Source organism: Corvus kubaryi, unplaced genomic scaffold (genome assembly GCF_017639235.1).
Source record: "Corvus kubaryi isolate FWS band 111438036 unplaced genomic scaffold, C.kubaryi_AGA036_p1.0 68, whole genome shotgun sequence".
In the NCBI taxonomy this organism is placed as follows: domain Eukaryota; kingdom Metazoa; phylum Chordata; class Aves; order Passeriformes; family Corvidae; genus Corvus; species Corvus kubaryi.
The window spans coordinates 16,409,283-16,435,037 of NW_024582056.1; the positions used below are offsets into that span (position 1 = coordinate 16,409,283).

Sequence of the window (25,755 nt, forward strand, 5' to 3'; positions counted from 1 at the left end):
GAGCAAAGAAATAGCACACAAACAAAGCCAAAACACTTGCATGTATAGGCACATTTTACCCTGAACACCAGTGAGAGAGCTACACAGAAGACATGGCTGCTCACATCTGCTTCATCTTTCTTACCAGTCAAAAAAGCCCTTCAGTTTTGCAAACATTAAAGAAAATGAGTCTTGGCTTCTGATCTGCCCTCTTTCTTGCTAAGAAAGGATATTTTGCTCTCCCTTTCTGCTTCCCTTCTTTCAAAACATTATGGAACTCCTTGCTAAGTAAATATTCCTAGCTATCAAATTCCCAGTTGGATGATTTGACAATCAGTGACAATATAATTTGTTCTTCCCATTACGAGCAGGCTCTGCTCTATTAACTGTGTCCTTATAATCAGGTCCATCATAAAAGTACACACAATTTATGTAATAGAAATTTTATCAGGAATACACACTAAACTTCCTCAAAACTCCAAACCCCTTATGGACATACTTAGTTCGAAACATCAGTTTCCAGTGACACTAACTTAAATTAACTTAGACATCAGGATAATGTTTAAACAGATTAATACCACTTCTCCCCAAACCCACAGATTCCCTGCTTCCAATATCAAGTCATAATTCCTGGATAGGTTATCAAGCTATTATAATTCCTCTTTGTTGTTTAAAATCACTGGTAAAACACAGATGATAAAGCAGCTGCTAGAACACTGATCCATCCCTTTGACCTAAGCTTGTTAGAGAATAAAGCTGAGAATTCTGGGATGGTAAAGTTAGAACCTACACTTCCAAGATGTCAGTACTGTAGCTACATTTTCCCATTAGTTTATTATATTATCCCAGAGAAGACATCTTCTGTTGCATCATGGAAAAAACATTTACATATTGACCAGAGAGCACTAAAAGAAACACTTATTTTCCAAGTCTGCATATTCTCTATCCACAGTGCAGGTTTTTGCCAAACTGCCTGTTCACAGAGAGTGAACAGACAAAAGAAAAGATTAAATATATGGCAATACAGTGTAACCACAGTGTTGTAGTCTTTTAACCCTATCCTATCAATATATCTATTTGGATCTGTAAATATGGGGGGTTTTTAAAATTAATTTATTTTACCTGTAGATACTGGAGGTCCTTATACAGAGAAAAGGAGAATTTTAGCTAAAACCTTTTGCTATTGCAAATGAACCTAAATCTACAAAGCAACATAATCTGTGCATGGAACAGCAGAGAGAGAAGAGCTACAAGAAATCCTTGCTTGAAAAATGTTTTGACTACCATGAGCCTACTAACCAGAAAGCACATTTTTCTTTACCCACATTCATTTCTTCTTTACTCGTGTGCAACCAAGTCACGTGCATGTCATATAAAATGACACAGGACTCATTCAAAGGATGTAGCTTTATGTGCAAGAACCAAACATGGCATCACTTGTTTCAGCAGTACATCCCCCAATGATGACATCTCTCCATTGAACTGCACCAGCAATACATTTATAATAGGCAACACAAACTACTGCAAAACATAAAAATTAACTGAAGTTATACTTACTGTAATTTGGGAAGCATCCATGAATTGTAGGCCAAAGTAATCTGTTTCTACAAGGTCCAAATGATACACAATCTGGTCAAACAACTCCTGCCCCTTTGCATTTTTCTGTAACAGAAAAGAAAATGTTTTTTGGTTTGGTTTTTTTTTAGCTGGTCAACACGAGTTTGTTTGGGTGTGTTTCTTTTCAAGTTCAAAAGTGTGAGAAGAGATACACAAAGGAAAATAATATTGAAATAGCAATTCTATTTATTCTGAAGAATTGCATGACATTTTTTATTTTCCTCAGGAAATATAGCATGACATGCTGTTCTTGTCTGCAGCTATTCCAACAAGATCAGATTTCACTCTCAAAGAAAACTTTCAAAGTTCATCATAACTAAAAATGTACAAGAGAAAAGAAAGGCTTATGTCCTACAAGTGTCCTAACTCACTTTATTTTAGCCATTATTTTATACCCCAGGAAGTCAGATTTCTCCAGGAAAAGCTTGCTTTATACTCTGCCTGAAATCTGCTGGCTATCAACAGCAGCTGCAGTCATGCAGGGCCATACCACCACTGAAGCTGCAAAATAAATTCTGGACAGCCTGAATACTTGAAGAGCACTGTGAAGAAAATTAATGGGATTTTATAAGAATCTTTCATTTACATTACCAATTGCCATCATATTTATGGCTTTTAAATGAAGAAACAAAAAAGGGCCAAAAAAGCTGTCATTCTTACTTGGCATGCCATCTGAAACATGCAGGCATGGAAATAAAACTAACAAATAAAACCCCGATTATTGACTACAGGTACATGTAGAAAACTTAGCAGGTCTTAAAGGTAGGCTGCACTGGCCTGGGTACTCGTTTTGAGGTTAAGAAAAGGATTTAGATACACATTCTTCAATGCTAGAAAACCAAAGTTTGAAGATTACAGGTGGGTAGAAGGAAAAGGCAATAACAAACCAACTTTTCATGCAAATCCTGTTGAGTTACTTGGAGAAGAAAGCTTTCAAATTCTTGAGCAAAAACACCCCTTGGCCAAAAATACATGAGATGACCATAAATCTGAGTAAGAGAGTGAAGCTACAGCTACACTTTATACAGTGAAGTACTGATCAGGATCCATTTTTGTGACTGTTGTCCCTCCTATACTTTTAAGGATTTTTTTTTTTTAATTTTTATTTTTAAACCTAACATATTAGGCATTTCCACTTCACCCCAAAATGCAGCAAAATTGACAGAGTTAAGCATTCAGTTCCTTTAGTCTGGCCTTCTACACAAAGGCAGCATCAATCATAACATGCAGAGCTCCTGTTCAGGGTTCTAAGCTGTCCAAAATCAGTCTTCAGCAACAGACAAGATGACGAGTTACAGCTCTGTTTTTCCAAGAAGGTCAAGAAAGTTCAGGTATAGGTAACAAATTTTATTTAAATTGTATTTTTTGGGTTTTTTTAACTTACAAAACAGAAGCACAGAAATTGAATCATATCAAATTTCAAGAGCAACAGAAGGACTTCCATTGAAACAAACTGCATAAAAGCTTAATAACAACATTAAATTATCATTGTAAGATACTGTCTCCTTTTTTTCAGGGGGGCAAGAGGTGGATAATAGACATTCTTAACCAAAGTTCAACGTTCTTTTAAAAGCAGATGAGAGTACAATGGCTTCTTAAAACAGTACACTGCTAAGAAATCATCTTTACTTGTACAGTAATTGTTATAAACTGAACAAAAAGTATCCAGAACATATTTTTTAATACGGAGTAAAATCAGCACTTGTTAAAAGAAGTCAAACCAAAGCACAACAAAATTTAAACAGATTCTGCTTAAATGAGGGAGGAGAAAACCCCTCAAAAGCAATAAAAAGAGAAACAGCAGAACATGAAATATTCACCAATGTAGGAAAAAATGCACTTTATGCCCTACTCTGCTCATGGTTGCTTGCTGTATAGCATTAACTACCAGTATATGTTTACCTTCCACTGCCACACACCCAATAGAAACCAGAGAGAGCACACTCCACCTTCTGTACCCAAACAGTAGTTAATGTTTAACATGTGTTACATGGAGAATAGCTCTGCACTGCACGGCTAGACCATAAAATGCAGCATTACATACACAGCTTACAGGAGATTGTAGCATTTAACTTGTCACTAAATGAGCTTTCCCAGCAACTCGTACCACTTAGATGATAAAGCTGCTGCAGCCAACGAACTGCTGACAAAAAACTGTCCTTGAGATGTTGCACTACAGGGGGAGATAAAAGCAACTAATTCCTTTCCTCTAGTAACAGTAAAGGATGACCTGTTCTTTATTCAGCCTCACCACTGACTGACAATCCAGGGGGTCAGACTGTGGACTCCTAAATTAATGTGCACTGAATGAAATGGGTGGAACAGGAAAAATAGAAGGCTTTTTCCTTAGGCATTACATATCCACGATAGTGGTCTCTAAAGCAAAAAATGTCTGTATTACAATAAACTTTTAATTTTCACTGTCTTTTTCTTTTCCCCTCCTTCCAGACAAAACAGTAGCTAAAAATAAGTTTCCCCTTTCAAAATCTGGTACCACATAAAGACAAGAGAATGATTTTGTACAATAAAATTTTTATAGTAGATCTAGTAATCTGGACTTTAATAAATCACACTCTCTCTACAGACCTTTGACTTGTGCTTATACATACAGCTAAAAAGCCCAAACCATAAACTAAAAATATTTTACAGTCATACCTTGCTAGGCAGATGGTTCAGAACTATCAGATGTGAATGGCCTGCATAACTTACATCTCACAAAATGAAGTACATGGCAACAAACAGTATGCATATACTATTATACAGAGTTACTATTTTGTTGGTATGGAAGTTACTGTAATTGGGAACAGTGATGTAAGAAAAGTTGCAAAACCTTGTTTTGGCTTGGTTTTTTGGATTGTTTTTGTTGGGGCTTTTTTGTCCTTGCTTTTTGTTTGGTAGGGTTTTCTTTTTGGTTTGTGAGTTTTTGTTTGTTTGGGGGCTTTTTTGTTTTGTTTTGAAACACTGCCAGTTTCTGGTGGAGTGTTCCTTGGAGCTCAGGAGAACTTGTGTGAGCACCATGAAACCTCACAGGCAAGCACTGGGAGGGTGGGTATGAAATGCTCAGCTTACAAATGAAACTACAGCTGCAACCTAAGGTAAAACTGAATTAGCATGAGGCAGGCACTTGATGAAGCACAAAGACTGAATTATGCCTGCAGACTGGGAACCTCCCTGATAATGAGCAATCACTGAGAGAAAGGCAAAAAAAAAAAAAAAAAAAAAAGGTGTTTCTCATGTCAGTCATCCCTGTTCCACCTAACAATTACTCGAGTTTTGTCCACTCTGTTTCATGAAAGCCCATCTCAAATAAACCCCCATATCATCTTCCTTGGAATCATGAATCACAGAGGGAATTCTTATGTTAAATGAGGACTCACTGCAAATCCTACAAGGACTCCAATAGGGATGGGTATGAAGCACCTTGCACAGCCACAGTGACAACTGCATGGCCCACATTTCAAGTAAGCTACATTTTTGGCTGCTAGAGAGTTTCCAGTCTCAGGGAATCTATGGAAATTCTTGTCAGCTAAAACATGACAAAACAAAGATTAGCTTCTCTAATTAGAAACTATTCCAGACTTGACATGGAAATAGGCAAGAGGTTTTAACGTGCTTCTGGTTGACATGAAGGAAAGAGAAAATTTATCAGCCAGGGACATTTTACACCAGCTGGCCCTGTCTAAACAAGCTGATTAGTGTTGATTTTAGCTGTTCCAGAGCTCTTTAAAAGGTTTTTGCCAAAGGGCATGAAAAGTGGACATACAAGCCAGAAAAGTCTCATTTTAGTTCAGATACAGTGCAAGGATGCCATTGATCACTCTCAGAGCACATACAAGCAAAGCTGGAGAGCTTCTGCCCACACCTTCCCCAAACTCAAGTGCAGTTACTTGAACCCAAGCGGAGAGGGTGAAAATTTTGAGTCATATTAGAGAGCTCAGACTACAGGGCTACAAACAAACTATTAACTGATTTCAGAGATGGTTGAAGCACTGCTTGGGAAAACAACCTGTCAAATAGGCCAAGAGGTACATGAAATAGTCTGCAAACTGACAAAATGACAACCAAAATGAAGGAAAATAAACTATTGCCAAGAGAAAAGTCAAAGCCAATTAACTTTCCAATCAAAGCTGGTGCATCCCAAGCTGAATAGTGAGTAGCAACAGCAATGAGTAGGTAGGGCAGACTTAGTTTCTGTTTTGAAAGAAAGCACAAGATTATGTATTCTGCAAGATGTTAAATACTTTTGCAGAGTGGGCTGGTACGGTCTCATGGTCACTGACTCCAGGTCTGAGCTTCTAGTAAATTGTTAAAGGCACATTTGTAGCTAGCAAGTTCCACCTCCACAGGCCTGATACTGCCCTGCTCTGATGGCACCAGCATTTCCCCTCCTTGGCACCTCCTGAAAACAGAGTAGCTCAGTATGTTCTGCTCAGTCCTCTTACATCTGAACTGTTATTAACTCAATTACAAAGCCTACAGCTCATTTTCAAACCTCAGGCTTTATCTGTTGGCCATACTGCTTAGCAGCGAGAATTCGCTTTGCCTTTTAACAGTCACTGGCAGTGCTATCTCCCAGTGTTTCAGGCTAAACATGCATAAAAGCCATCTATGCTTCTAATTAGCCTTGACTCCTGGTGCTCAGTTATCATCTGTCCTTTAACTTGCTTTCTTCTGGATAGTCAAGCCCTCAGTTGCTCAAACACACTCAAATGTACTGAAAGCAAGCAGTACTTCCATAGTTTTAAGCACAAAAATGCGACTCTTCTGCATTCTTATAAATCAAGGGTATCTAACAGCTTCAACCAAAGACTTATTGGAGGCCATGGCTGGGCTTGCAGAAGCTGCTCTGAAAACCACGTTATCCATGCCAGCACTGCTGCTGTAGGTAGTATTGTCAAAGTCAGCCGCTTGTTTTGAAATTCCAGTTTGCACACTGCCATCCAGAGAGGACACTCTGGTACTAGCCATGACCTTGGTGCCTGTCCCACCCTCCCCTCCAGGGGCCTAATGAGCAGATTCCTAAGAGTGGGGAAAGAGTTGCATTTTTTGTGCTTGAAATTATGCAAATACTACTTTCTTTTCATAAAATCAGTGTTAATTGAAGAAAAGCAAGCTATTTCTTAACACATCACACTTCCATGAGGCTGGCTAACTTGCTCAAGCTACAAATGAAGATGCCAGGTTATTTTCTTACCAGCCAACCACTGACTTAAATTTTCAGTTCTGTCTACAAGCTCACTTGAAAATGTGACACTGTTCAAATAGCCATTAAACCTGTCACCTTGTCATGGCAATAACACCAGTACTGCTTCAGAGCCTGCTACTGCATGTAAATGATGTTTAAATGTAGTACAGACCATAGAAACAAGCAGCATTGCTGAACGTGCCCAGAAGAAAATGCAAGTGATGACGCATGTGAACTTTTATATGAAGAAGAACAAAATTCATTTTGAATTTTGAGAAATTAGCTGAAGACAAGAGCCAAAATTCCCTGAAGTTCCCCCTGCAAAAAAACTCAAAGCAACAAAAAATGCCAAATGCATACACACATCGCCAAGCCGTCAGCCGTTCATCAGAAGACAAAAAGATCCCATGAACCTTATTCATGGGTATTTACTTATTATAACCTTGAAGGAACAAACATTTTGCTCCCAGTCATTTCTGTCAAGGCCCCAAACTAAAATTGCTATTTCCTGAGCAGAAGTGGCTTATAAGCAAAGTTAAAGAACCCCTCAAAAAATGACAAAACACCAAAGCAAAAAAATCCCAAAACTCCCACAAATAATAAACCACACCAACAAACCAAGCTGCTTCCTTCAAATTACTCTCAAAGCCTATGATAAAAGTCTCAAAAACTAGGACTCTTACAAGTCACATCCCATCAAGGGGATAGAGGGAAACTCAGATAAGCACACAACCACTTAAGAATATTCTCTCTGTGGGCAGATTGGCTGACAGTGCAACCAAGCTGGGTTCCTGCAACCCAGATGCCAATGAGAAGTTGTAGACAGTCATTAAGAAAAAGAAAATCCCCAAAGAGGGGGTATAGTAAATCTCACTATTGCTGCACAGCAGCATTTCTCAACAGCAGGCAGACTTTCATCTCTGCACCAGCTACTGGCAAGAAGAATCAGTGTTCACTGGAAGAGAAGCCTGAGCAAGAACAAATAAATAGATCACCACATTTTATATGTACCAAGTCTCTACATAAACCCAAATGGCACTGGACCTCTAGTCAGATCACAGTACATTTACCATGAGAGCGTGACATTGGCCAAGTCTCTTGCATCAGCTTATGCTTTCTACGTGTTATATAAGGGCAGTCAGTTGTCAATAAAAAATAAAACAACAAAAAAAAATTAAAATGGCCCAATAACAAAAAAGTAACAATAAAAACAAATAAAGCAAACAAAACCAAGAAACCCAAACCATGAAGAACTAAGGGAGGGGAAGAATAATATGCCATTTTCAAACTCTGCAATAGGAATGAAGAAAAGATTTTTCATTATTCATAAAGTACAAACTCATTAAGATGAATCAAAGATTGAATTGGCAGCACAGCATTAGAGAGAATATACAGAAAATAGAGCAGAGAGGGAATTACCTTAGATGCAAACAATCCTTTCTAAAGAGTCCAAACCTATGCCAAGAAACGCACTGGAGAGATTCCTATGTACAGTAACACAAACATAAAACGGATCCAGGAAAGTCAGGTGAGATTTGAAGGGTGAGTACAGGGTTTCCTTTGCCTTTGCCACTTCACACATCCCTGCTTCCAGCCACTTCCTTCCCCACCTCTCAATCACATTCTCTCTCTCCCTCAAGTGGACAAGTACAAGTGAACAAAATTTATAAAATGATCTGAACAACGCTAACTTTGTCTGAAAGCTGGTTTTGCACAGTTGTTTCCAAAACAGGCGCTTTCACTACCTGAGTTTTAGAGTACAGCCCTTCAAAAACTGATTATAGTAGCCTACCCAGAGGCTCAGAAGTCTGGTTTGCTGCTGAAAAAAGGAGCAAGAAACTACTGTGTCTCAAAACGTATGTTAGCTGTAAGGGATAATTTCACCACTTGCTTAGTCTTTTCAGAGAAGATGGGGCTGTCCCAGGCTGGACACAGCTGGTTTCAGCCATCTCCACAGCAGACCCATGGACGACTGGTGGTGGAGGGTAGGAAGAGGGTACAGACGTCAGGAGGGAAGGAGTGGATTTGAGCTGGGTAAAGAGTCACCTTTATCTTGACCCATGAGCCTTTTTGATCCATTTTTTCTCCACATCGTCTTTCCCCATCCTGCAGACTGAATGAGAGGGCTGGGAAGGAGCCTGGCTGATGGCTAAGGCTAACCCACTGCAGTGGGGAAACCCTTATGCAGGGCAATTTCACATTTCCATCAGTCATCCGAAGGGCATGCTGTCTTTGCAAAGTCTTTAATCTCTCCAAAAGTCACACGAAGGGCAGGCAGGTACTACCGTGGTGGGTGCCCTATATGTGCAATTACTATTGTCAACATTATTAGCAGCAGTGACATTTTTATTTTATTAGACTCAGATGAAGGAGAGGTTCCGCTCATTGTCCCTATCACCTACATGTACTACTGGCAACACAGACCTCTTCCCTGGAGAAAAGCACTGTCAGCACTTCTAAATGGGATCCTCAGGCAACAGATAAAAGCTACCATTAGCCACAGAACAAAGCAGTAAAAAAAAAAAAAAAAAAAAATCCTTACTTGTAACATTATGTTCTGGAAGTCTGTCTGGACTCCTGTTATTTTAGGCACAGACAGGTTACCCCACCACAATTATACCCTCAGAGGCACAATAAAAAAAAAGGGTTATTTGTATGTAAAGATTCTTTTTCACCCCTAGAATGCCAGCTCCCTCTCCTGACCCACTTGAAATATTACATGCCCCTCAGGTTCAAACACAAAGCCGAGGAAACACGAAGTAGCTAGGATGAGGAGAACAAAACCTATGCTGAGACTTCTTAACCTACATGATTTCACTCAAAATATAATTTACAGTTCTGAATTCCCGGACGCAGAGGTATTATTTGATAAAGCTAAACTATGGGCGTTGAAGTGGAAGCCACCTCTACAAGATGATACCATCAAACACAACATAATGTGATGCTTTAGCCTTCCCTTGCCCATTGTCCTCCTGCACAAATCACGGTGGAACAGAGGTGCCATTTTGCTGGAGAGCTAGAGAAAATTCTAGGTCATGAATTTAAACTGTATTTGAGAAATAACATGGAACACTGGCATAAGCTGACATTCAAAAGAACAAGCAGAAAGAGGCAAGTACTACCAGAAGAGAATCCCGGGAGAGTTTAGCAAAGACTCTGCACTTTCTTATGCTAATACAGTACCAAGGTTTCAAATGACAGCTTTGCTTTCTTATACACCTGCATTTGAAAGCTCCATGAGTAGAAACAGTTTTAAACAGATGCAATTGTACAAACAGAATTTTCCATATAGACACATCCTTCATATACAATTCACATGTATGGGTGCCTGACTCAACTCTTTCCAATTTTTTAAACTTGTTTTTAAATAGGACACATTTATGACTGTCTACAATAAAGCAGTTTACCAATAATGCTCTACAGGCAACCTTGTTTCAGCATAGACATAGCTCAGACCAGCAGTAATGGCCAGTCAGATGCACAACCAACACGAGCAGTTGTACTTGACATAAATTAAGGCTGCTGGGTTCCCGCTCTCCCAGCCAGACAAGTCACAGGTTCTGTTCCTGACTCCTGCCCAAGAGGTTCATCAGGGAAGCTGAATGCCTTGTAAAGAACTGGCTACAGAGAGGAGTTATATCAGTTAAGCATCACTACTAATTCAAGCTAACAGTGCTTTCAAACCCCCTCCCCACTCAAATGCTCATGTATGGACCACACAGCACAGCCTAGCATGGGGCTGGTATGCCAAAAGCTGCTTCCTAACACTGCTACCCAGGCAAGGAGGAGGCCACAAAGCTGTGCTGTGGCTGGTAGGTAAAACCTAGGACAGCTGCTCTAAGAACTGGTATCTTACACAATGTTGCTTTTGAGTACCCAGAACAGAATCCCCACCACCACCTGCTGACCTGTAACAGCAAAAAGGTGCAGATTCCTTTAGTAATATCACATCCTGTATGCTGCACGAATTTACTTTTATTTATGTCTGGATAAAACAAAAAGTCCCTTAGAACCACTCCTCTCCTCCAGCATAAAATTGCACACTGTTTATGCCCACATAACTCACAGTCAATTATTTCTATGTCTTTTTTTAAACTTAAATAACATATACTATTTGTGGAACTTTTCATAGCACAGAATTAATTCCACATGCATGCAAACATTAGCATTAATAACCTATATTAATTACCTTATAATGTGCTAAATCTTCCATATAAATCATATTTATTATTAATCACCCTGGCAGTTACAGCCAGTAAAAGAAGTTCAAAGATGTGCAACAGAAGCAGTGACCAAAAAGGGAGTTTGGAACTTAAGGACAAAGCTCTAATGTGCTCTTTTCCTCAGAAGCTCTATGGATTTAAAAATGCAAAGAAACTCTTTTTGAAGTTATTTATTCAGACAGCCAACTGACTTCAGTACTCTTCACTCTTTGTTCTTTCGTACACTAAGTCATAGGATAGGACCTCTCCAAAGAATCAACCCCAATTATTTGCTTCTCTCTGAAGAGAATCAGAAATCCAGAGATTCAGAAAAGTCAGTAAAACCTCTTAAACTGCAGCTTTATAATCAGCAGATTTAAAAACAGAGGAAGACCAGGGAAGTTTGCCACTAAAAATATTTCATTTAGTGGACAGCCAGGAAGACATAATTCTTTTTCAACACAAACATAATTAGCCAAGTATATGCAATTAAAGACAATCACTACAAATTACATTTCTTTCTAGAAAGACAGAATATGCAAGAGGAAAAGCCATGTGGTTTTTATTAAAACAACTTCATCAGAACAATTATAAAAGGGTTAGAATAAACAGCACTTCAAGCTTATAGAAATAATCTCTCAGATGATGCTACTGCTCAGTTAAAACTAACAGCAGACCTAGGTTTATTATAACGAAGTTTAGCACTGTAGTCTTCTTACTCCTGCAAAGGAATTACACGAGAAGATTAATTCTAATCATGCTATAGTATTTAACTTCTTGCTGTCTTATAAATATTCAGATCTGAAGGACAGATGACCACCTTATTGTACTGAAAGAGGCATGGCAGCACAACAGTCTGTTTATCTTCATCCTAAAGGATGAGCAAGGACTCAAGTCTGGGGTTTTTTACTGAATAAACTTAGAAGTTCTGAGTGTTAATATGAGGAGCAGAAAGACTAGGTTTTAGCCAAAAATGATTTGTTACTATTTAATGCCAACCAACAGATCATCCAATCCTGTTAGGTAAGAGGCTGAGAAGATAAAAACTGATTATTAACAAAACATCTGACCCCACAGTCAGTATGCATAAAAGCACATTATTCATCAGATTCTGGAAAAGTGATGTTTTCAAAAAAGAGAGAAAAGAAGAACCACTAATCTGTGTCAGGCTTCTTCCCTATCAGGTTCCCTACATGATGCAGTTTTTGCTGCCTACTTGGAGGGAGTGTTGTGTGCCAGTGCTTCCTCTGGATGTACTTTAAAAGACAGGCTTCAGGAATTTTAAGGCAACAATACAGATGAAAATACGTGATCAAAGGTACATGCTATGTGTGCATACATTCCAGAGAGTACAGACAGACTAGCAATAGTTAGAAAGCTGTCCCACGTATGGTTTGATTTGAAAATCCATTTGCAGCAAGCTGCAGCTTTTAGTAGTTTGCACGAAGGTTTGAGTTTTGTCCTTTGTTTTGAGGGTTGGCTACCCCGCCTGCTCCATGCCATGAAATGGATTCTGCACATTTGCATGTCAAGGGAAATAAAACAGAATCCAAAAAAACTATAATTGAAATTAAACCCAAGCACCATAAAGGAGTAAAAAAAAATACAGTATCAGAATTTCAGCTGGCTTATTATATCTGTGTATCAACAACATCTTAATAGGAGCTTGCATGTTTAATTCAGACCACCACAAAAACATAGGGAAGCTTTGCTATTGCCACGGTGACTGCCAGAGATTCAGCAGAACTCATTAAACTGGTGACACTCCCAGTTTACTGTGACAGGCTAATGGGACATTCCTTGTGGCTGGTTCTTTTCACCTGGGCGTTTCACCTTAACAGAGGTTTTGCTACGCTTGACAACTTTTGCAAAAATTTTTTTCTTAGAGTCTGAATCTCAAGACAGATCAGACCAAACACTCCAAATTGGCCAGTCACACATGGCTGCACTACTACCACCTCAGTTGTTTAAAATAACAACTCAATTTTTAAGTTAACCTTTAAATTTTTTTTATTTCAGGGAAACACATGTCAATAAGGCCTTACTCATACTATCGAAGTCCATATCCAAAAGTCACTGTAACATGAAGCCACTTCACAGAACAGGTTTTAGTTGGAGGGATAATGAACTGCTTAAAAATGAAACCAGTCTTATAAGGCTCCAGCGAAGACTGTACCACCAGTTCTTTGCAGACATTAATAAAAACCTTCATTTATAAAGCAAACAAAATTGGTAACAGTCTCTTCATCTCAGAATAATTTTATTTCACAATGAAAGTGAACACAAGAACAGAGAACTCCCACAAACTCACAATACTTCAACTAAATATCCAACAGAACCTAAACCACCAGCATTAATAGCAAGCACTATGATGGTCTGAAAAGTCACTAAGTCACTGGAGGATCATATTTTGCTGTCCTAATTCCCTTTCCTACCACTAATCATAGAGACAATAGCATACCAGGTTGGAAGGGACCTCAAGGGTCATCTGGTCCAACCTTCCGTGGCAAAAGCACAGTCTAGACAAGATGGCCCAGCCCCCTCTCCAGGGTCAGTCTTAAAAGTGTTCCAATGTTGGGGAGTCCATCGCTGTCCTGGAGAGATCATTAATATAAAAAAATGTTTCTCACTACCAGACTTACAGACTTGGACAGAGCCAAGAGCAAACTCAGGTTCTTCTGCTGGAGCAAAGTTCTGCAAACCAAACTCTGGCTGCAGAGATAACTTTGCTGCCTGGTGGCTTTTAGATGACACCTACAACTCAGATGACTTCAAAGTGATACATATGTAGCTAGTGGAGCCTTTAAGTGCCACGAAATACAACACCACACCGATGATGCAGGAAGAACAAGTGTCAACTCACTTGTTCAGCTGCGCTGATTCTGAAAGAGACAGCATGTCATGAAGTTTATTCAGGCTGAGCAACAAAGCACATAAGACTGTTGATACAGCCAGAGAGTCTGTAGATTAAGAGAGACTCATCTTTCATCTCACTGTATAGCAAATACCATATGTTGGGGGAAAACAAGCAATTTAGATGAAGAGAGTGATAAGATGAATGCTCGCTCACCAATTGCACACTGAAGATCTTTAATTATGCCTTTTTTATAATCTTGGATGCAAGACCAACAAAAGTTGTTTATCCTGATTGTTGTGTTTTCAGCATGGTCTCCCACAACATCCCCACATCCACAGTGGGGCATGGCAGTGTAGATAGGTCGATTATTGATATCTAGATCACTGGTCTCAAAGGGAAGTGATTAGTGGTTTGAACACTACCTGGAGACCTGCTGTAAGGGGAATTCCCTTAGGGATCTATCCTGGAACCTATCTTGTTCCAACACCTGCATCTACCATATGGAGGAAGAGATGGAACACATCACTTTTCGGAGGACACCAAGCTGGGGTGTGCAGGTGAGCTGTGTGAAGGCAGTACACAAGGACACTGACAAGCCAGAGATCAGGAAAGAGCTACAACAGTGTTACAAGGCTGGACCATACATCCTATAGATTGAGAGAAGTGCAGAAAGATCACTACTGTGACAGGCAAAACAGACTCAACTTAGAGAAGATTAATTCAACTCACTACCAAATAGTAACAGCAGGATAGTGAGACACAAAATCAGAACTAAACACACTTTCCCCCCACTTTCTTCCCAGGTTTAACTTTATCCCAGACTCTTCTCCCTCCTCCCTCACCGAGTGGCACTGGGGAAAACAGGTAGTGTCTCTATACTGCTCCTTCCTCCTCTTCCACTGCTCCTTCCTTCCCTTGTTTCAGGATAGGTTCCAACCCCATGGGATACAGTCCTTCACTGACTTCTCCAGGGTGCATTCTCATGATCTGCATCTCTTCAGGACTAGCTCCAGCATGGGCTCATTCCACAGGGCAGAGTCTTTCAGGAACAAACTGTGCCAGTGTGTGTGTCCCCCAGCCTGCTCCAGCATGGGCTCATCTCTCCATAGGGGCACTGCCTCCTTTGGGCATCCATCTCTCCTGCTTTGGGTCCTCCACGGGCTGCAGGTGGATCTCTGCTCCATCATGGGTCTCCATGGCCTGCAAGAGGACAGCCTGCCTCAAAGCTGCTCTTCACCACAGACTGCAGGGAAATCTGTGCTCTGGCCCTCCTCCTCCAGTGACCTTGGTGTCTGCAGGGCTGTTTCTTTCACATTTTTCTCACTCCTCTCACAGCTGCTGTGTAGAGCTTTTTTCACCTTCTTAATATGTCATCACAGAGGTGCTCCAGCATTGCTGATGAACTCAGATTCTGCCAGTGGCAACTCCATCTTGGAACTTGCTGGAACTGGCTCCATCTGACATAAGGCCAGCTTCTGCATTTTCTCACAGAAGCCATCCCTGCAGCCTCCCCGCTACCAAACCCTGCCATACAAATACAATACATAAGTTTACCCCATTTTGCAGACTCCACAGTCTTGACCTTGGTAGGTAGGCTTCTCATATACCACATGCAGACTACTAGGCCTTCAGTATGAAATTCAAAATAGCCAGGGTTAAGGGGGAGGGTAGAGTGTCTTGCTGTCCTAGCTCAAGACAAGGTTATCTTAGATCTGCCATACTCATCGTTACTGAAAGGCAATACTCTCTACTGACAATACCACTGAACTCATGTCCTCAATGAGGGATAAAAGCTCTTTCAGTCTCTGAGAACTGGGCTGTCTCTTTTGTCTGTCTCTCTCATCTTCCCTCCCCACTCCCAACTTTCACTGGAGGAAATTATTCCAACCTCGTTACTGAATAACTTTGGGCGTTGAATTGAAACACAACCCTTTCATATATGTAATATATTTACTGATACAAACGCAATCGACCAACAAAATACAGCTTATTTTGATGTGAGAGCACTTTCTGCTCAGACATTCCATGCAAAGGGAAGTGCCAAGACTCCATGGGCCACAGGGAGTCAGCGGGGAGCACACACCTGCCTGCAAGCAATGCCAAATGCTTTTCAGCTTCATTTTCACAACATCCAGGGGCTGTGAAATCTCATGTGTTGGAAACCATCCTTCTTCAGCCTGCTCTCTTCTCTCATTCCCAGTGAATTCATTTTCCCCAGTGAATCATGAAGAGACAGAATTTACAAACTACAATATGACAAATATTTAGCAGTTTGAAACATTTTTAAAGCTTTATGTTATTTTAAATGTAAACATGGGTTTAGATTTATTATTTCCCAACCCATGTGAGTCATAAATGTTCCCACTTTCCCCCACCCCCTAATTTAAGTTTCCTGCGAATTTACAGACGTAAGATTGACAGTTTGTTGGTAACAAGCCTTTCCTGATGTTGTGTGTAACTTGTACTGAATTAATGCCATTTTGTTTACATGCAGCATTTAGAAGCAAAGCATTTTCTGAAGTTATGTTCCAGTTGTCTTCTAGTTTTTGTCACTGTTAAAGTTGCTGGTTGTTTTGAATTTTCAGGATAAACCATGATCTAGGGTGAGTGTTAAATTGTAAGATTTGTTGAAGCACAAGGATAACAAGGTAGACGTCAAACTCAAACAATCACCTTTGTTATTCTCCTCTGAAGCACCCACTTAGTTTTCACTGCATGAAAAATGGAAACCTAACTACCTGAAACAAACATTTTAAAAAAAATTCATTGGCATAATACATCTGGTTCCCAGGACACAAGATCAAACAACAATTTTCAGAAATATGCATGTCTAACCAATTTGCTTTAATCCAACACAGTCGATACTTAAAACATAATCTTCCAGAGAGTCACCAGTTGTCTTCAAGACCCTGGAAGGGATATATGGATGAAGGAATGAGTTACAGCTTTTTTACCATCTGGTTACAGGTGGATGCTTTCGTGGTCAGTAAGGTAACCTGACACTCCCCCTCCCTCATGGAGAGGTTGTGCCACAAGCAATTTGTTCTGGAGTAACTTCTGCACCTCAGTAAGCTGAGCACCCACTTCAGAATAGGAGGTCTGCAAGGCAACCACAGCAGTGCTAGAACTACTGTGGCTAAGTTGCTTATGGTGTTAAGTCTTACTACTAAAAACTAGGTTAAACACCTATCATTTTCCACTGCATAGCGAGACTGACTCAGCAAAGACTAAAATGGGCTTAAAAGGCATACCAAAGACATTGCTTGAAATAAAAAAAAAATCCCTAAACACCCCCCCCCCAAACAACTACAAATAGTTCTGAACATAACACATCAAGATGAATAAGAACTCAGTGTAGCATGTACTTAGAGGTGTCTTTCACTCGTAACATTTGCATCATACTTAGAGATGAGGATTTACAAAAATTGCAAACATCTTCCTCCCTTTGGGAGATATCAGCAGGTATGCTGCACTGTTTACAAAGCTTCACAAGGAAACTAGAACTGCCTTATTTACATGTCAGAACAAGCTGGTGGTGCACATGTAGCACTACGTAATGGAACAGACATCACATACCGTACTTTTATCATGCACTAAAATCACATCCTAATCTTTCTCAACAGTTTTAGATGGCATCTGTATTTTTGTACTTCACAGCAGCCCAGCTATAGATCCTGTATTCTTTTTGCAGCATCTCCATAAACTGATGCAATCTTACTTCGATGTTTTCAGACAGGGTAGGGGTTAGTGGAGCCAAGTAATATTTTGTTCATATAATATTACAATATTAATACAAAATGAGTGGGTTTTTTCCTGTGTTAAGCACTGTAGGCAGATCAGCTAGCTGACAAAGAAAGCATGCAATACCAGGAGTGCACATCTAACACCTCATACACTACTGATCCAGAAACTGAAGGATCAAAGTCATTGCAGTGAAGCAGAGGAGAAAGACTTGGACTGAAAGAAGTGAAGGCTGCAACTACGTGCAGCATTGAAGAGCCAAGAGAAGACAGCAATAAAATGAAAAAGAAGGGAACAAGAACCACAGAAGCAGATGTAAATTTTGAAATATATGAGGCGCAATTGAAAAATTCAACCTTGAGAAGAGAATGTGGAAAAAGATAGGAAACCAGCCAGTCACCTTCTACTAGCCTGGAACCCATAGAGATTACTAGCATTAATACAACAACAAACACCTTTCTCTTTTAGCTGGTATACATACTGAGCCTTACAAGACATGTTTAACGTCATACATTTATCTTGATGCCATGATCCTACAATGCCCAGCATAACCCTGCCTTAATTATGCCTGGTTGGGCACCATTAACATGATCTAGACACTCATCTTTAGGCCTTGCACAGCTACAAAACTTGTAAGGAGACATTCTGTTTACTTTTTGCCCAACACAGCTATTTTAAGTTCAAGCTACTTAAGAAGAACTTCTTCAATTACAAAAACAAATGTAAAAACCAAAACTGGAGGCCTCAAAGAGGGGGAGTGGATGGCAGTAGAAAAGTTAAGCAGAAAAGATATTTACAAATCATTTTTCCAAAACCAACAAAATTCTTGCATTTGTAAATAATTGTACTAGAGAACTGTCTGCAATGCAAGAATCAAGGTACAGGAGGGAAAAGAATTGGGCAATCAGTTGGCAGAAGGCACTGCATCAACAGCCTATACTGAAAGGATTGCCCAAGCAACACATTGCCCAGATAAACAGCTTCAGAAAATTGTGCAACAAACTCTGAAGTGCCAGTGCCTCAAATTAGGAGAAAGGAAGCACAGCTCTCACACAACCCACTACCATGCTACAGCTTTCAAACACAAACTCATGAGCAACTCACTCAGATTTTATGCTTCCAGTTCACCACATCTGCCCATTGTAGAAGAGTTAGACTTAAAGATTATTATAAAATTACTGTCAGTTTCAGACAACAGTATCAAGTGTAGAGGTATGGCATCCTACTTCTGAAAGGTAACACTTAGGCAGCAACTATGACGAAGGTAAAGGGATAATCAGTGTTGTCCTAGTGAGAATAGAGATTATTTCACATTAAACATATTAAGCTGCAGCAAGTCAATGTTTATTCTCACAGAGCAAACTCAGTCTTCTGGTGTGAATACACCTAGTCTTTACTAACTCTTGAAGCCACAGACAGGGATTACTAAACATATCTAAGAATTCACAAGCTCTCTACTGCTTTCAAGTTTCCTGCTTCCTGCTATGCCGAACTTAAATTGCCATCCATCAGTGACAGAGAAAGTCCTTGTGGAAGAGATGTTGATTTAGTGAAATACAAGGAGCTTAAGAGCAAACTGCTTCTGAGGAACTCCCAGCTCCCCAAAGTAGTCAAATGTGTGCATGGGTGCACATGTGAAGATATCTATGTACACTTAAGATCCCACTTACTTAGCCCCATTTCAGTCAAGAGGCTGATTGGAAGCAATGAAGCCTATAAGGATACTAAAGGTTTCCCAAAAGGTCTATTAGAATTCCATTACTAGTAGGGAGTGTCTCATCATTAGGGCACAGATAAAAATAACAACCAACAAAACTTGCCTAGTAGAACTCTGCCTAGACTCCACTCCCTCGAAAGGAAGAAAAGCCAGACTGCAATCTTGAAGCCTGAACTATTACCACGTTTCCCTAAACAAAGCCCAAGAGGCAACTGGTGCCAATGCTGAACAACACATCTTTGTTTAAAGGGACACAACTGTGGCTCTTTCTTTTCCCGTATGTCTCCATATACACTGGAGGCACATTCATTAACTACAAAACTTGCTGCCAGGGCATGTTAAAGCATCTCCACTGAATTCAGAGAGATTTCACATCTATACCTACACACTCCCAAGAAAAATAAAAAAAATCAAAATGAGATAATGTAAAACTATCAAAGGGTAGGAGGCTTCAACATATCCCTTACCTTGCATATTTAAACACAATAAGGATGGATGGATGGATGGATGGATGGATGGATATCCATCCACCCAGCTCCTGAAAATTTTTTTTGGTGGAGATCTCATGGCTTCTCTGGATAACCTGTGCTAGTGCTATACTACCTTCCCAGTGGAGTAATTTTTCATAATGTTCAGTGTAAACCTCTCAAGCTGAAAACAGGTCTTTGTCTTGTTACATCATCTGTCACTACCAAGACAAGCATCTTTGTAACTGCCCTTCAGATAGTTGCAGACTGCTATTAGCTTACTCTCCACCACACAAGGCTCACTCCCCTCAGGCTCCCCTTGCAGGTCATGCAGACCACCCTGACAATCATCCCCTGAAACATGTCTGCAGTTTCCCGACATTTACTTTACTAGTGGGTCCAAAAGGAATGTTCTTAGTATAGGATCCTCAGTGCCAAGGACAGAGCAACAATGATTTCCCATAATCTGCTGGCTATACTCCTAATGTAGCATGGTACCAGATTTATTGACAATGATGGCACACTACTGGTTCATATTTAACTTGCTTTCAACCATAATCCCCAGTTCTTTTGAGCAGAGCTGCCACTTGGCCCATAAGTTCCCAGCTGTACTGATTCATGCTATTGTTACGCATCAGGTGTGCAACTTTACACTTTGTGTTCTACTTCATGAAGCTTTGATGGCCCAAGCCTTAAGTCTCTCAAGATCTCTTGGGATTTATGTTTTGCCATATGTCATGTCAGCCTCTCCCACTAATTTAGTGTAATTTGCAAATATATGTCATCATCCAAATCACTACATATTGAAAAGTATGGACCCCAGCACCAACCCTTGGCATACTGCACTCAGTCAGCTGCCAGCTGGATGCTGAGCTACTGATAATGGTCCAGCTGATTTTCAACCCATTAAGCAGCTTGCTCATCCAGCCCATACTTCCTTAGACCTCTAAATGTGAATGCAGTTGGTGGCACTATTCAAGATCTTAGTAACCTCAAAAGGTGACGCTGTTCTGTCTTTCATATAGAGAGCCCTTTTGCCACAGAAGGCAACGAGGCTGGGTAAGCACACTCTTGTTAAATGCACACGATTAAGTATTAAATTCTTCACCATGTATTTACAAGCTGAACCTATGTGGAAACAAGCCATGATCCTTCTAGGGATGAAAATAAGGCTGACTAGGCTTTCACTTTCAGAGTTTTGCCATACTTTTTTAGCAGATGAGCATACAATTAGCCTTTTTCCATAACTTTTCCCTTATCTACTAGTATTCCTGTAGAAACCCTTCCTGGTAATCTTCATTAGCCCTAACTCTGCTGGGCTTTGGCCTTACATTTTTCATCCTTAAATACTTGAGTAATGCTTTCATACTCTTGTTGCTGGTCCATGTTTCCACTTATGTGTCCTTTTTTTCTGTAATTTTGTCCATAAAGAAGCCTCTTGTTTAGTCAAGTTGGCTTTTCTGTTCCAAGTTCTGATATTCCTGAAAAATGTGATGGTATTTTCTTGAGTTGTCCAACCGCTCAGATTTTTAAATTTCCTTTTTTAAGTTCTTTACTAAACACCTCCCCCAGAGATTCTAATTTGGCAAATTCTCAGGTAAGCCACAGTCCAGTCCACAAGCCTGATTTTACTGCCCAGCTTTCCAGCTTTCTCCCAATCCTGAACTCAGTCCCCTCATGATCATTCAAGATCCACCAGACTCTTTCATCTTTTTTGTATAATAGGTCAAACAGAGCATTAGCCCTGTCGGCTAGGAATTAATCTGCTACACCTTCTAGGAACCTCCAACATCGTCTGTCCAAAGTTTTGAGGCCTTCTTAGCAGAAAGCCTCTGTGAGGACAATGGGCAGGAGACCTCTAGTTGTTTTCAGAAAGCATTAACCACAATACTATAGGGCACACAAAGCAGATGATGGAGAAAAACACTAGCATGCATTTACCAAGGATAAATCTGCTTGATCAACACAATTAACCACTATGAAGTGGTTAAATCTGAATTTAACCACTGATGGGCCAAGTGGCAGCCCTCCTCAAAAAAACTGGGGATTATGGTTGAAAGCAAGTTAATGAAGTATCTAAATCTATGAATAAGAAGGGAGCAATCAAAGTTGCTCACCTAGACTAAAGAATTTTCAACATCTTATCTGACAGCACCCTTGAACCTGGGTTGCTGTGGTAGTTAACGCACCTAGACTCTAGGTGGATGAAACACTGGCTGCATCATTTGGGTCAAAAGGCAGCAGTTATCAGTCCATACTATACCTAGAGGGCAGTTACAAGTAGAGTTCCTCAATTAGAATGCATCCTCACTGAGGTTTTGGAACATGGTGAGCTGAGGGGTTTTGTCACACTCAAGCGCAGGGCAGCCACTCAAGGCAACCTAGACAGACTGGCAGAATGGGCCAAGAGGAACATTTCTCATGAAATTCAAACATGCGAATGTTTGAATACAAACAAATACAAAGTTCTGTGCTTGGGACAGGCTAATCCCCTGCAGTGGTACAGGCTGGGGTATGATTAGCTGGGAGAAGCTCAGCTGGAAAGGACCTGACTCCAAGGCAAACCAGGAGCATGCCCTGGTAACATGGAAGGCAACAAACATACTGGACTGTAGCAACAGGAGCATTATAAGTAGACTGAGTGAACTCACTACTCTTTACTTGATGCTTGTTGGATCACATCTGGGAGAAGGCATTCAGTTTTGGGACACATACAAGAATGACACTGGTAACTGGAGTAGGTTCTGCCAAGGGCAGCACCTTCTCCATGAAGAACCGCTGAAGGAGCTGGGATTGTTTAGCCCAGAGGAGTGAAGAGTTTGGAAAACAGAAGAGCAACCTCCTGATAGCTAAGCAGAGGAAACTGCAAAGACAAGACAGAGCCAGGCTCTCTGCTGAGCTGCATGGTAAGAGAACAAGACACAAATCAAAATAGAAAAGGTTCCAATTAGATATCCTAAAAACCTTTTCTCTTAGGTTGCCCAGAGAAATTGTAGCATGTCCATCACTGTTTTCAAGGTAAGACAATACCCTCAGTTTGAATTCAAATAAAAAGTTTAAATTCAGTTTTGACTATGCTTTGAGTAAGAGCTTGAAACAACTGACACGACTATGAATTAAATGCATCTAGAAAGGTCTCTAACAACAAGAATATTCTCTAGTTCTAAGCATTTTTCTGTTTAGGTTTTTATGAAGATACAAGCTTTGGACAGCAACTTTCCCTCTTTATATACTACACCATTTTTTCTTCCACTGGAATTCCAATTGGTTGTATAACTTCATGCTTTTATGATTCAGTAGCTTACAGAGTATCACCTTCTGACATTTCATTACAGCCTCTAAACGTAACATGACACCAAAAAAAAACCCCCTGAATTCAAAGAGGGAAGGAAAGCACCTCTCCACGTTAAGATACTTCAAGGTTTTTTTGTGACAAAATCAGAATTAATATCTATATTCACTGATAGAAGAAGGCATTTGAAGGTATTTCCAGCATTTCAAAAGTACTTCTGTTTTGAAAAGTACAGAAGCAACAGCCAGTATGTTGCAGCACAATACATATGAGAACACAGACCACAGTATCTCTCCACCCTGAAGAGACAGGGGAGCACTCTTTCAATTCCTGATCCTTTTTGACAAGGCTAATAAAAATAGTGAACTGACCAGCAGTCAACAGGACAATGCTCAGAGATCTCTGCAGTAGATGGCATTTTCTGCTGGAAAGAAGAAACAGCCTCTACTGCAGAAGGCTGGAATAACTAATTCCAAAATAATATTGAACAACTCACAGGGTATCTCAATTTTCAGACAGGCCATGAAGCAAATGTTTTACCGTGTCTGTATTTGTGTCCCGAAGGGGCCAAGGCAGGAATCTTTCTGCTCTGTTACAAATGGAGGGATCTACATGCAGTTCTACCTCAGCAGCATAAGCCTCAAAAATACCAGCTGCCTTACTCCTCGCAGAGGTGCAGGCTGCTCTAGGACCGTGAACCTGCACAGCCCCGCTGTCAAGCAGGCTGCAGGCAGAAAAAAGCTTTGCACTGTTAATGCCAGCCAGTTTTCCACATGCCATTTTTTTAAAAAACTTCTGCTTTTAAAATGGAAAAGTCATCTATTTATTTTCTTTTGTCAACATATGATACCAGAAAAGCAAAGGTGCTTTCATAACCAATCATTATATGAGAAAAGTTACCACTGAAGTGGAAAAGAGCAATATCCAAAATAAATCCTCGTAACAACACAGTGGCACCTCAGTGAGATACATAAAAAGGGAAAAACTCCCAAAATATAAAATAGTCCACTCCAAGAAAGCAGTTTAAGTAAGCTCTTCCACACTATTGGATTCTATCTCTCTACTAATTACTAGCAAGCAAATTCACATTAAAAAAACCCCAAAAACGAAACAAAGAAAAAATCCTTCTGATACACAATTCAGGTACCACATTCACTTAGAACAAAGGTCCTGGACAAATATTTTTAAAATTCATGTGTCTTTTCTCAGTATACCTTAGAGGGTGGTTGATTTCTCTAGAAAATGGTATAGCAAATAGTATGAAGTCAAATGCATTTACAAGCTAGGACCCTATTTATGTACTATTTCTTCAATCCTACTTAAATAAAAAGCCAAAAACTCTTGTGCTACTTTCTCCAGCTTGTGGCCTCTATCAGAATAGGAGAGGACTGCCCTCTTTCCATAGTTAGAACGTGCTGTTTTTGCAAATTCTCAGTATTTCAGGTTTCAATGTAAAATACTTGGCTTCTCTTCACAAGAGAAGTTCATACGAGATGTTGCACTACTTTGTTGGTTTTTCCTTTCCCTCAGACAAGGACATTTCAAGTATTTTCACAGGATATATTACTTTCAAGATTTCCACAGGGATCCAGGTCTCCCACTTAAGAGTCAAAGTACAGAAGATCTATCTGAGAGGAGGATATTATGTAATGGCAAACCTTTCCCCATTAAATTCCAGCAGAGCAATTAACCCAAAGGTTGAAAGGAAAATCACAGGTGATGTATCAGCCTATTTTAATGTGTTCTCAACATAAATTTTCCTAAACACACTCATAAACAAGTTAGAGAAATGTAGTCTAAAGTACAGTGATGTGGGGACTCATCTCCTTGATCAACTTTACTCACAAGACAGCAGCTAAATAACCAGCAGACAGACATTTTAAGTTATATGCTGGATCTGATTCTTTCCAGCAGTTTTAATTGTTGGCTTGGATGACAGAACAGGTATGCTTTTAAAATTTATAGACGTTATCAAGACATAGGTCAAATAACTAATGTGAAAGTGTCCAGAATAAACAATTCTCTACCAAGATTTTCTTTTAAAGATTACAGCAAAAAAATCAAAGCGGCACTAGTAAAAAAAGCATCAATGAAAAGAGGCTTCAACATTGAAAAAAAATAAAATCCATTAGACATAAGATACCCTACACTGAAGATAAAATCAAGGAAGCAGTACAGCAGAGGAGAATGGGGTGCTCACAGTGGATTAAAAAGTGCATGCAGTCAGTACTAGACTGCTGCCCAAAGAAGCAGGTCCGATTTCTAGCAGCAGTGTTATCCTCCTAGGAGTGTTATCAGTGCGGTCTCTGGAAAGCAATTACAATTCCTCCCTGCTAATAACAAATCACAAGTGGAACCCCATACTCAGTTTGGGACACCATGTTTTAAACTGCTGACAGAAAAAGAGAAAGTACCCAAGAGAGAACTGCAAGGACAATGGTTTTAGCAAAAGTGGCTTATATAAAACAAAACAAAACAAGAGTGCTTTGATGTTTGTCTCAGAAATACTACCATCTAAGAACATAGACCAATCACAACAGTCTCAATATTCACTCCTTCAGTACACCCAAGTGTTCTATGAAGGGATCAGCAATCAGTGGTGTTCTATATGGAACAGGAAAGTTTGAACTTGCAGCTGAGCTTATTTGGACTAGAAAAAAAGTTTTAGTAGCTGGAATACTAAAACAAAGCAGCAAGA

At 39.9% G+C, this 25,755-nt stretch overlaps 1 protein-coding gene across 5 annotated transcripts in view; it reads right to left on the reverse strand.

The window, feature by feature from the left end:
• EPB41L4B (erythrocyte membrane protein band 4.1 like 4B) overlaps nt 1-25,755 on the reverse strand; it is a 169,903-nt gene that overhangs the window by 116,709 nt on the left and 27,439 nt on the right. For all 5 annotated transcript variants that reach the window (XM_042048629.1, XM_042048630.1, XM_042048628.1 and 2 more), the window contains exon 2: nt 1,537-1,641. In XM_042048629.1, coding sequence (XP_041904563.1) covers nt 1,537-1,641 — 105 coding nt within the window. The remainder of the gene's footprint in view (nt 1-1,536; nt 1,642-25,755) is intronic.